Here is a 13,289-nt window from a genome sequence, read left to right on the forward strand (position 1 = left end):
AGTAGCATGATGAAATATTGAGCCATCCCGCTCTGTCCACCCGAGACTGAATCATGCTTTTGTCCAGTGTCTCCACACTGTAGACATTTCAGTCATCGGAGAGAGACCACTTTCACATAACTTTTATTACAGTGTATGGTTATAATCACTCTGTTTTATTAGTTATTGTTGCTAACCTCTTACTGTGCCTAAATGCTTATGTATGTATATATAGGAAAGTGCATAATATGTACAGGATTCGGTACTATTCATGGTTTCAGCATCCCTGGGGGCCTTGGAACATACCCCCCCCCCCCCCATGGATAAAGGGTGGGGGGAGACTGGAGCTACTGCCAACCCTTAGTTCAGCTGTGCTCCTTCAGCACCCGTGTGTGCAGAGGACACAGATGATCACAGAACTGCCTCTTCCCCCTCCCTGCGACCGCCGCAGTTTGAAAAACAAGCCAGTCCCTTAATCCTGAAACAGTAATGCAGGGAAAATTACATTCTTAGAACCCAGTTTCTGGAACAGTGTTTCCAAAGACCGTCCTGCTGCACCAGGTGGGCCCCTGCCTAGGACACATCTTCGGCTCTCTCTCTCTCTCTCTCTCTCTCTCTCTCTCTCTCTCTCTTCTCTCTCTCTCTCTCTCTCTCTCTCTCTCTCTCTCTCTCTCTCTCTCTCTCTCTCTCTCTCTCTCTCTCTCTCTCTCTCTCTCTCACACACACACACACACACACACACACACACACATTTTCAGGGGTGTGCACCTACAGCTGTTGCTCCTGCCTCTCGCTCTACAATTACTTAAGTCTAAGAAACCCGCCTCCTGGGGAAGATTTATCCCTAATATTTAATTATCCAATCAAACCCTAATTGGAAACTCTAGAGGGAGAGTGTGCATGTGTATGTGTGTGCCCGCACGTGCATGTGTGTGAGGGGGGTTGACTCTTGAGACTGGAAGAACCACCTGGGTTCCAGCCTACCCCACCCACCATTTACTCCTTGTCTTCTAATGTGTGATGGAATTGGGGGTATCCCATGCAGCATTGCCCACCGGACCTATTATTAACAGTTTAAAGCTGGACATACTCTAGTTTTCTACAGGACACACAGCAGCCTTCTGCGTGGCCACTTTAAAGCAGTAAGTACGACGTTGCTCACCACTGAGTACAAGGGCCCGAGTCCACTCTGTTCCCTGCGGCTGCAGCTGTGCTCACTGGCGCCCGCTGCCCTTCTCTGCGGCCTTGCTGGTGTCTGGGTGCAACTGCCAGGGGTCGTTCAAGGTCTCGCTGTGTGGCCTGCACCTGGAGGCTGCCTGCTTAACGCCTGTCGAGTGCCACGGCCCAGACGGCTTTGTTTCAGGCGCGCAGCCCAGGCCTCGTTTCCTGGACGTTACCCGTGCCGCCCTCCTCCTGTGGAAACACTAACCTGTGGACAAAGCAGTGTTCCACTCAGGTTAAAAGAAGGAATGGTTTTAGGCCTAAGGTCTGTGCTATTTTAACACCAACATCCCAGCTGGGAAAGTGAGCTGGATTGCAGGATTTAGGCTGCAAACCACCAATGTGAGAAAAACATTTGGCTCGTACCCTGAACAGAAGCGCCAGCCACCTTGCCCCCGGGACAGAAGCCCCCGTTACCCTATGTGCAGTTTGCTCCCATAAATTTGATTCCTTGTTTATTTCTCATGGCTCGTTGCCTAGGCAACATATTTACAGTTTGGAGCGGGCTCAATAAATAATATCCCCTTTTCAAGACTGCTATTCTGAGTGGCTGATGGTTAAAGTACAGGTGGTCTCCTGCAGTGGTAGGTGAATGGCTGTTGCCCGAAGCCCCGTGTGCTTCTTGGGGTTCATCAGCCACCGCAGCCTTTTCTGGGTGGGTGCTTGGACCTCTCCAGCAGCCAGGAACCGAAGGGGACATGCCTGGCTCCCCAGGGACTGGCCTCCCGGACCCTGCTCCAGGGCTGCGGCCAGGACACGGTCAGGATTGGTCGTTCACTCTTTTGAATATCATTCCTGCCTTCTTCCTCTCTCTGGTTATGAACCATTTGAGAAATAAAAAGAATAAGGTGGGCAGATTGTCATAGATGAAATTATAGATGAATTATAATGATAGGACTTCATTTATAATGACAGGTGAATTTTAGACGAGAGCTAGTTTGAGGGACAGAGACTTAACTGACTCACTTGGTCACTGTAGTGTAGAACAGGGCACCGCCAGGCCACCACCCCTACCCCCTTCCACTGTGGGGACAGGGCCTGCTCCTGGGGGGCAGCGGAGAGCTTGTGCCCTCGGTGGGCAGGGCTGGGACTAGGGTAGGAGAGTGAGGTACTCGCCTCAAGTTGGGAATTTAAAGGGTGCCCCCCAAAACCTCAGTGATTGAGATAAATAATATTTGGTGAATTATTTTTAAAAATCGGCATTAAGGCAAAAAATCCAGGATGAACAAAAACTAAAAGTTTAATGTAAAAGCAGGGTCAGTATTATCAACTTTTCTCCTTGTTTCAGGCTTCAGTGTGGCTCAGTGCCTGAGACAAGTACGTACCATATGATTTCACTGAGATGTGGGATCTAATGAACAAAATAAACTAATAAACAAAATAGCCCTAGAGAACCACTAATTGACATTCTGTCTCTACAGCAGTGGTTCTCAACCTTTCTAATGCCGCGACCCCCAACCATAAAATTATTTTCGTTGCTACTTCATAACTGTAATTTTGCTACTGTTAATGAATCGTAATGTAAATATCTGTGTTTTCTGATGATCTTAGGCTCTACAGCAGCAGTTCTCAACCTGTGGGTCACGACCCACAGGTTGAGAACTGCTAGGAGGGTCGCCTAAGACCTTCAGAAAACACAGATAGTATTTACATTACAATTCATAACAGTAGCAAAATTACAGTTATGAAGTAGCAACGAAAATAATTTTATGGTTGGGGGTCACCACAACACGAGGAACTGTATTAAAGGGTTGTGGCATTAGGAAGGTTGAGAACCACTGCTCTACAGACTTGTCTATTCTGGGCACTTCATGTAAATGGTACCACATAATATGTAGTCTTTTGTGAATGGCTCCTTTCATTAAGTATAATGTTTTCAGTTGTAGCATTATATCCATGTTGTATGAGTCCATATTCTATTCCTTTCTGTTGCTGAAGAATATATCAGTTGTAAGGTATATAGCATGTTGTTACCTGTTTACCAAGTAAGGGACATTTGGGTTGCTTTTACTTTTTGCCTATTACGAACAACTAGAGGCCCAGTGCACAAAATTCGTGCATGGGGGAGGGTTTCTCTCAGCCCGGCCTGCACCCTCTCCAATCCAGGACCCCTGGGGGATATCCGACTTCTGGTTTAGGCCCAGTGCCTGTGGGATTGGGCCTAAACCGGCAGTGGGACATCCCTCTCACAATCTGGGACCGCTGGCTCCTAACTACTCACCAGTCTGCCTGCCTGATCGCCCCTAACCACTCTGTCTGCCTGCTTGATGCCCCTAACTGCTCCCCTTCCGGCCTGATCGCCCCTAACCACCTCTGCCTGCCTGCTTGATCACTCCTAACCTCTCTGCCTGCCGGCCTGATCCCCCTAACTGCTCTCCCCTGCCGGCCTGATTGCCCCTAACTGCTTCTGCCTCAGCCCCACCACCGTGGCTTTATCTGGAAGGACGCCCAGAAGGTCACCCAGAAGATGTCCACTTTAATTAGCATATTACCCTTTTATTAGTATAGATACTTCTATTCAAAATCATGCTCATTCCTGTATAAGTTTTTGTGTGGACATTTGTTTTCATGATACAAAAATGTTAAATAGTTACTGCATGACACACCAACTTGAGAGTAGAGTTGGTGTGTCATGCAGTAACTATTTAACATTTTTAGGAACTTCCAGTAGAGTACCTATTTAACTATTAAGAATCAACAATTTCTGCCTGGCTGGTGTGTCTCAGTGGGTGAGCGTTCTCCCATGCACCAGACGGTCACTGGTTCAATTCCTGGTCAGGGCACATGCTCGGGTTGTGAGCTTGATCTCCAGTAGGGAGTGTGCAGGAGACAGCTGCTCAATGATTCCCTCTCATTATTGATGTTTCTAATTCTTTCTCTCCCTTCCTCTCTCTGAAATCAATTTTTAAAAAAATTTTAAAAAATCAACTTTTTTTCAACTTTGAAATGGGATGAGTTTGAGGTAGAGAATGAAAACATGGAAAAGAGAGTACCAGCTTCCTATCAAGCATGTCAAACGGCCTTGAGTTTGACATGCTTGCAAATCGTCACTCATCTTCAGCTCCTTGGCGGTGCCTGCCAGGCTGCCTGGCGATCACCCTCCAGGGAAACACAGGGACCCTTCTGAAAAGCGAAAAGGGCATCATTACTAATTATGTTGGGACCACAGGCATAAATTGGGACCGTCCTAGACAAATTAGGACCAATGCTCACTCTTTCAACCAACAAGAAGGAAACGGTTATCACATCCTGTTTCTTCTCTCTTATGACGAGTAAGATTCACTGAGAGTCGAGAGGAGGCATCTACGATGTGAAGTCAGTCGCCGGGGCAACAGTGGCAGTGTCTGCCTTCCATGGGCCCCATGCCCTCAAATGAAAAAGCGTTTTGAAAAGGGGTGATACTTTAGCTAACGATACCTGAATTACCCGCATCCGTAGTCGTAAGTTCTAAACGTAAAAAACAAAGGGACTGAAATGAATCAAGTGGTGACTTGCTCATTTTTCTAACATTTCTGTGAGTTAAATATTTTATTTCTTCCAGGGAACAGCTTCAAAACATCTCAGACTAAGAAACTCTCAACTGTGCTGAAGAAGAACGTCGAAGATGGACAATTTTTCCTCCCGTCTCATTGGAAAGGATTTAAGAAAGAACTGAAGTGGCAGAGGTTTTGAGTTCGTCTTCAGGATGAATGACTTTAGTTCAGGAGACAAGCCGGAAGACAACAGTGGAAACCCTTATGCATACCACCCCAGACCACCACCTCCGCAGAGCTGTTCGGCGGGCTGCTGGCATTCTGCCAACCCAGACGACATGGTGGTGGATTATGAAGCCCACGCTGCTGCGGACGTTGGTGAAAACATGGCCTTAAGCCCTCCGTGTGTCGAAGACCTTGATCACCAAAAGCCTCCAGGTGATTTCTCTGGTCCCGCACACGCCGTAGTCACCGCGGAGCCCAGCTACCCGCGGAGCAGCTGTCATTCCCGACAGTCCCCTCAGGGCCAGAGTGATGAGCCATCGCCGCCTTTTGCGCGGAAAGCCAAGGAGGGCGATTGGAGCTGTGCAGACTGCCCGGATGCCTGGGAGCTAAACCAGACCTTTGACATGAGAGTGGATAACGCTCACTGCACCTTTGCAAAACACCACGCCGTGGGAAAGAGCCAGTCTTTGCACGCCTCTGGGAGCCTGCAACCAACTGGCATGAGAAGTGGAAATACATCTCTATCCTGTTCCGTTCGCCCGGCTTCCCATTCTGAGAAGACACACGTGACAGAGACGAGCTATGATAGAGGCGTCTTTCAATGCCCTGCGGCCACAGCCTCGGAGGCCCAGGGTGCAGCGTTCACAGCGTTTTCTGAGGTGCTGATGCAGACTGATGCCTTTGTTCCAGATGTTGGAAATGCCTGCCCGTATTCTTCAGGAAAGGTCACCAGTGAGTACACAGATGGGCCACAGCGAAGGCTAGCTGGGGAAAAAGAGATCCACGCTCTGGCACCAGTTTCCGATGGCATGGATGTTCCCAGCGGGTCTGCAATAAAGGAGTTCTTTTGTTTATCTAGCGATGAACCACATAGTGAGACACATTCAGCGAGCTCACATGGGCCAAAGGAAATGGGCCAAAATCTAGGAGAAACAGCGTCTGATTGTCTTATCGATGACGAATGCCCTTGCCTGGTGCCAGCTTTTGACAACAGCACAGCCCCCGTGCTGCGCCCTGAACCCAATGTCACCGGGGCCGAACACACACAGATGGCCCCCCATGAAGAGGACCTGGAAATCCAACATCATACCATAGAGCTGGTCCCAAGTAGCCCCCCTGGACATTCGCTTGAACTGACTTGGGATGAAAATGACATGGTCATCAGTGCAAATGACGCCATTTGCATGTCCACGCCAGTCCCCAGACCCCTGAATGCAACCTTTTTTGTCTCCCCCGTCGAGGCGACGGAGAAATGTAGTAACCTGGAGAAGAGTCACCGAGAGCTTTCTAAACCGAACCTAGGGAAGCCAACCTCCAAAGCCAATACCCCGATAGGCAGCAAAGTCAGAAAGAACAAAATCATCAGTTACCCAAGACCTAACTTCAAGAACGTCAAAGCAAAAGTGATGTCGAGACCCGCAGCGCAGGCCCACGACCCCGCTTTGTCCAAGGTCACACCCAGACCTCAGCTGAGCAGTGCCTGCTCATCCCCCTCGTCGGTCTCTTCCTCGAGACAGTTGACCGCGCTGAGCAAAACCCGGAGATCCGACCTGAACGCAGACACGAAAGCAGAAACCCCAATTAGCAAGACGCAGAAGCAGCAATTGAATAAACTCATCACGAGCCAGGCCGAGCATGTTGCAACGCATTCTAAAAACGCTTCCCACAAGGTTTCAAGAACAACACCTGCCCTGAAATCGAATCGGGAAGATGTTGACAAGGCAAGTTCTTCCCATTCGGCCTGCGAGCCTGGGTCCGTGGCTTCGTTTCTCCAGAAGTGCAGGGGCCTGTTCTCGGTGACAGCGGAAAGCCCCGAGTGCTTGGAAATGACGTATGTGCCCAACATCTGTAGGACTGGCCCTGAAGAGAAGGGAGAACAGGAAAATGGGACCCTTCTGGAAAAACAAGACCTCAAGAAGGACGTTTTGAATGAGACCTTTGACTATGGGTCTCTGTTTTTGGTGAGTCGGATTTCTGCCTGCCTCAGGGAACGGTGGGGGAGACTCAGGGCTGCGTGAGCAGTTGGTCACCCACTAATTGCCAGTCACATTGCAGAGTGAGGCGCTCATTTGCTTTCAGTTGTTACTCCGCTGGCCAGTCATCCTTTCCCTCGTCGGTACATTTTCGAGTGTTAATTGGAAACCTGCATGTTGGGGAAAAGAAATTCCTGAAGCTTCGTATTTTGTATTGAGTATTAATGTTCCTTTGGGCGTAATAGTAAACTTAGAAGACCAGGCTACTTGACTATTTTAGGGTAATTAGTTATTTGAAGCGACACATCTGATTGTTTTCTATCTATAGGGAAAAAAGTGGTTTTTTTTAAATGAACTTTAAAATGGATTGGACCACAGTTTTAGGAATGGCTGGGGATGCTGGCACAGTGTCAACACAGAAATAATAATACCTGGTCTCCTGGTGAGGAAGCGGCTCCGGGGAGTGGTGTCTCTCCGGTGAGCAGGAGGACTCTGGATTCTGTCTCTGATCGCTCTTGTGACTTGGGGCCAGTCATCTTTTGAGAACCTCCTCCCCCCCCCCCCCCCCCCCCCCCTGCAAGGTGATGAGTGAGGGCTCTTGCAGCCCGAACATAATTGATTTCTGGTACATTAAATAAAACCCACTTTATTCTTATAGTAAAAACCGGCATTTTTTCTATAGCAGCTCTCAGATATTTGTGGGAGGGGAGAGGACTTTATAGTTCCATTTTAAACAACAGCAACAAAAAAGGGTTCACGTGCAGTTCAAGGATTCTGGAGTTAGACCTGGTTCCAAATTGTAGCTCCTTCGTCCACTGGCAGAGTGACCTCAGGCGGTTACTCAGTCTCTAGGAGGCTGCGTTTTCCTTGCTGGAAAGGGAGGATACACGCGACAGCCTGTGTTGTCGGAATTTGCTCTCCGAGGAAGGCCCAGGCTCTCATCTCTGTATGTAGAACGGGAACATTTATGGGGCACCTGCGGCATGCTATATGGGACGGTGACTGTTGGGATATAGAAAAGAAAGACACAGCCGCTGGCCAACCGTAGTGTTTAGAACAGTGGGTAATTTTTACTTATTTATTTATTTATCATTCATTTTTAATCCTCACCTGGGGATATTTTTCCATTGATTTTTAGAGTGAGTGGAAGAGAGAGAAATATCTATGTGAGAGAAGCACATCGATTGGTTGCCTCCTGCACGCACCCCGAACAGGGCCCAGGTCAGGGAGGAGCCTGCAACTGAGGTATGTGCCCTTGACCAGAATCGAACCCGGGACCCTTGGGTCCACAGGCTGACGCTCTATCCACTGAGCCAAGGCAGCTAGGGCTGCAGTGGGTAATTTTAGAAGATAAACCAAAAGGGTATTAAGTACTAAGGGTATTAAGTATATATGGGCTGCTGTGCCGCAGGGGTCAGAATGGGGTGGTGGTGCCCTGGCTGGTTTGGCTCAGTGGATGGAGCGTCGGCCTGCGGACTGAAGGGTCCCGGGTTCGATTCCGGTCAAGGGCATGTGCCTTGGTTTATGGTCACATCCCCAGTAGGGTGTGTGCAGGAGGCAGCTGATCGATGTCTCTCTCTCTCATCGATGTTTCTGGTTCTCTATCCCTCTCCCTTCCTCTCTGTAAAAATCAATAAAATCTATTAAAAAAAAAAAAAGAATGGGGTGGTGGTGATGGGGAGAGTAGTCATGGAAGGCTTCTTGGGGAGATACTGTGTTAGTCACCAGCTGGAGCTTAAAGGGCAAGTATGTGTTGGCAGGGCGTGCTGGGTGTAGGGAATAGCATGCACCAAGATGAAGAAACAGGGTCTCCTCATTCAGGGGACTCCAGGCAGTGAGTGTGATGGGAGCCAGGAGTGCAGAGCCATAGCAGTAAGCTGGAGAAGACGGCAGGGGCCGACCCGTCCGAAAGGGCTCGGCCTGCCTTGTTGCGGAGGCGGACTTGACCTGGAAGACAGAGGGAAGCCGCTCTGAGCCTCATTTGGACTCTGGAGAGATTGCCGTAGCGGTGGAGTGCCAGATGAACAGAGGGCCGGTGAGACCAGAAAGATCCTGAGGATGTGTTTTCAGTAGTCCTGCCAAGAAACGATGTAGGCCTGCCCCGAGGTGGGGGAGAAGGGAGAGGATGCCATCGAGAGGGCTTTAAGAAGTGAGGAAGAAGCACCTAGAAGAGGCGTTTATTGTTTAAGTTGGGTGTGTGCGACTGTTGATGTTTTGAGATGAATAGGTGAAGTGAGTTTACTTTTAGAAACTGCTTTCTGTTCTTCTTTTGTAAAATAGGATGTGATGAAAATATCCACCTTTGTAGGGTTATGAGGATTAAGTGAGTTGATGCAAGCATTTCGAACTTAAAATGGTAGTTTTCATCCTGTAAGGACTAGATGTTGATCAGTAAACCACAACAACATGATCATTGTCCACATTGTTAGGTAGAGGTGCCTGAAGGATGTCAGGTGGGCAGGTGCAGATAGAAGCTAGGTCTCTGAGAAATTCCAGAGAGACTGCTCGCTTGGACATGCGGACTTTGAACTTGACAATGTATAGGTGAAGGTTAAAACAGTAAACACAATCATCGAGGGCAGTGGTCGGCAAACTGCGACTCTCGAGCCACATGCGGCTCTTTGGCCCCTTGAGTTTTTAGCAAAGGCCAGCTTAGGAGTACCCTAATTAAGTTAATAACAATGTAGCTACCTATATAGTTTAAGTTTAAAAAATTTGGCTCTCAAAAGAAATTTCAATCGTTTTACTGTTGATATTTGGCTCTGTTGACTAATGAGTTTGCCGACCACTGATCTAGGGAGAGTATATGGTGAGAGAAGAGAACAGGACCAACTTAAGACCCTCATGGTGGCTAGCCTTGAAAGGCTTAGAAGAACAGAATCCAGAGAAGGAACAAGCAGACAGGTGGAAAGAAAACCAGGAAGAACCGTGTCGAGAAACCTAGGAAAGGTGGACTCATCGTCACCAGATGCCACAGAGAAGGCCTACAAGCCATTGGTCACCTTGGGAACAGTTCCACTGATGGGGCCAGAAGGCAGATAACGATGATTTTGAGAGTAAACTGTGAAGAGCTTTAATTTCTTCATGGTAAAAATGAAAATTAAATATTCACCTGGCATCTCTGCTTAAAGAAATTGTTCTTTTTAAAAAGATGGATGACAAGCATTTATTTCTCAGCATTCTGGAGGCCGGGATGTCCTAGGTCAGTGATGGGCAACCTTTTGAGCTTGGTGTGTCAAACTTCGCCAAAATCTGAGCATAACTCGGGTAGTGTGTCACTTTGAGGAAAAAACATTATTTCGCAAATGTTTCATCCTCAGGAGCAGCAAATGTTTCATCCTCGGCATGTGGCCGCCTAAGCGGTCGCGTGTCATCAGAAATGGCTACGCGTGTCAGTACTGACATGCGTGTCATAGGTTCGCCATCACTGTCCTAGATGAAGGCACCAGCAGATTCGGTGTCTGGTGAGAGCCAGCTTCCTCTTAGACAGCAGTCCTCCCCTGCATCCTCACATGGCCGGAGGTGGCAGGACAGCGCTTTGGGGTCTCTTTAGGGCATGAATACCATTCATAAGGGTTCCACCTTCAAGACTTCATCAACTTTCAAAGGCCCCACGTCCAAATACTATCACATTGAAGATTTATGAATTCAATTTATGATTTTTTTTGGGGGGGTGGGGCAGTAAACATTCAGTCTATAGCAATATGTATATGTGTATAGCTAGACATGTGTGTATGAATATATAAAGATACATGTATCTATGTATGTATAGGAAGATAGATATATAATATTGATTTTTAAGGAACTGGCTTATGCCACATGATTGTGGGGGCTGAAACATATAGAGAAGGTTGGGAGGATGGAAATTGAGAGAAGAGTTGATGTTGTAGTCTTGAGTGTGAAATCTGCAGCCTGAAAACTCAATTTCATTAACCAATATCCTCCCAATAAATTAAAAAAAAAAATTTAAAAAGACAGCACCATAGAAATGAATTGTTTCCTTCATGTAGCTAACACCATAGGGAGTAGCGTGGGGGTGATGTGATCTGAACTCACATTTTAACCATTTTCTTCACAGGGTTCTGCTTCAAAAACTGCAGCCCCCGCAGGTAGGAATGCACCCAAGCCCGACGCCTCCAGTTTGCGGATAACACCAGGTCCGAAAGCCAAAGTGGGCCCTTCTGCTTCCTGCTTGAGGTGTACCAGCAACAGCAGAACTCTCAGTTCCGACCGGACCTTATCTTTGCAGAGGATCAGGCGTGCGGCCAGTTCTGGTGAGCATAAAGTACTGCAGCCGTGCCTTCTAGCAGTGTATGAGTTATTCCCATGTAAAATTAGGCGTGTTGGAAAGCGGAAAAGCAGGTTTTGGTTTTAGAACAAATGCGTTCTGTCATGAAGTCTTGACCTTTGTGGACTAGCATCGTAGCAGGGAAGGTAGGAGAAGTCGGGGACACAGCCCTCATCTTTGAGCCATGTACAGGCTCAGTGGGGAGAGATCTTTTTGCACAAACTCACTTACAAGCCATTCAGAAGCAAGCTTATAGAGATATAGCCAGCTACCTGTTCTAGATGAATTATTAACAATTTTTAAAAAAATGGTTAAGTGCTTAATAACACTTAAGTGTTATATGCTAAACTTACAATGTACCCTCACCGCATGTGAAAAGATTAGCCTTTAAAAAAATTTTTACTGTAAGATGTTTTAGAAATTTTCAGGGACATAAGAGGGACTAAAAAGTTAAACTTTTCTAATAGGAACTTTTATTTATGTTGGTTCGTATTTTGGAAGTAGTAGCTTTAAAATCATATTCGGTCTATGAAATTTGAGAGCCTCAAGAGTAGCTAGCTGTTAAGTGTCTGACTACTTTGGCAGATGCACAGAGTTCTCCGAATGGAAGGCTGCGCTTACAAATCAGACCAGGAGTTGTCTCTGTCATAGGGACGGAGACAGAAAGCCATGGAAAATGCCCTGCAGGGAACACCCCTATTTTAACAAGTAGAACCTTGAGCAAATGAAAGGCACATCAGAGAGATTTAGAGGTTTCCTTATAAAAAGAGTGACTATAATTGAATGGTCTAAAAAAAAAAAAAGTGCCTCTAGCATTGTGTGTTCACACATGTGAGAACACTTTACAGAAACTAACAAACCAGCCAAAACCCAGAGTATCTCCGGACATCTCCACACCTTGGCATCTGTTTTCCAGTCCTGTTGTGAAGCCGCCTGGGCGAGAGGCCTGTAACGTGCAGAAGGGTTTTACGGATGCCTTACTTAGAGGCAGGCCTGGCATCAGGGTGCTGAGGTTCTGAGGCACAGACCCAGGAAGAGGTATGGGCGGAGGAAGAAAAATTAGCAGCACCTTCATCCTTTGGGAGAAAAACAGAAGAGAAGTGACAGAAATTCGGAGAGGAACCGATCCTTATTTTGTTTTTTGTTTGTTTGTTTTTGTTTCTTTTAAATATACTAGTATTTTTAATTGATTTCAGGAAGGGAGAGAGAGATAGAAACATCAGTGATGAGAGAGAATCATTGGTCAGCTGCCTCCTGCACGCCCTCCACTGGGGATCAAACTTGCCTCCCAGGCATGTGCTCTGACCAGAGTCTAACGGAGACCTCCTGGTTCGTAGGCCACTGTGCAACCACTGAGCCACACCGGCTGGGCGTGATCCTTATTTTGGATATTGCCACGGACGGGGAGTTGAGGCATAAGTGAGATCAAAGCCTTGGTTCTTACTGTTGCTGCCAGACAAGGCTCATGGAGTTTGCTGGATGATGGGGAGACCCCTTCCTGCTTAGATGTCTGGAGCGTCTGCGGCTTGGTGTATTGGAGGAGCCACGCCACGGCAGCCTGGCCTGTCGTTAGGAGCCCCCCCAGTATCACTCTTGCACCAAGAACTGCCTGGGCAAGTCCATTACCCTCCCTGGCCTTCAGCCTTCGCATCTCTGACGTGTGAGGGTTTAAGAACGGGAGGCCCTGTCAACTTTTGTAGTCATCTTTCTAGGGGCAATGTGGAGCTCACCTAATTTTCCGAGTAGTGGCTACTGCTGGACCACACGATGCTCAAATCCCAGAAAAACCTTAAGTGCACATGCTTTTAAGAAATGTGGCCAATATCCGGCATACACAGGGGTGGGCAAAAGTAGGTTTACAGTTGTGAGTATGCAAAACAGCACTTATTCTCACATTATTATTTATTACTAGAGGCCCGTTGCACTAAGATTCGTGCAAGAATAGGCCTGCCTTCCCCTGGCTTCGCTCCCAGACGCACGGGAGCCTGCAAGTCCTTGCTCCCGGCCGGAGCACCACTCCTGTAGCTCCCTCCGCCCCCCGCCCTCCCTCTCATAGCAGGCGTCCCACCCCACCTGGCTGTTCTGTGCCTGCATATGCAAAATAACCTGCCAGCTTTGTTGGGTTAATTT

The 13,289-nt window shown here is 47.7% G+C and overlaps 1 protein-coding gene across 4 annotated transcripts in view; it reads left to right on the forward strand.

The window, feature by feature from the left end:
- The window catches only part of MTUS1 (microtubule associated scaffold protein 1), a 131,419-nt gene that overhangs the window by 35,711 nt on the left and 82,419 nt on the right, over nucleotides 1-13,289 (forward strand). For 3 of the 4 annotated variants that reach the window (XM_079779090.1, XM_079779088.1, XM_079779089.1), the window contains exons 2-3: nucleotides 4,742-6,859; nucleotides 10,950-11,145. In XM_079779090.1, coding sequence (XP_079635216.1) covers nucleotides 4,886-6,859; nucleotides 10,950-11,145 — 2,170 coding nt within the window. In that variant the 5' untranslated portion in view covers nucleotides 4,742-4,885. The remainder of the gene's footprint in view (nucleotides 1-4,741; nucleotides 6,860-10,949; nucleotides 11,146-13,289) is intronic. The other variant, XM_079779091.1, reaches the window with a different exon arrangement.

This window comes from Cnephaeus nilssonii (genome assembly GCF_951640355.1).
Source record: "Cnephaeus nilssonii genome assembly, chromosome: 8".
Taxonomy (NCBI): Eukaryota; Metazoa; Chordata; class Mammalia; order Chiroptera; family Vespertilionidae; genus Cnephaeus; species Cnephaeus nilssonii.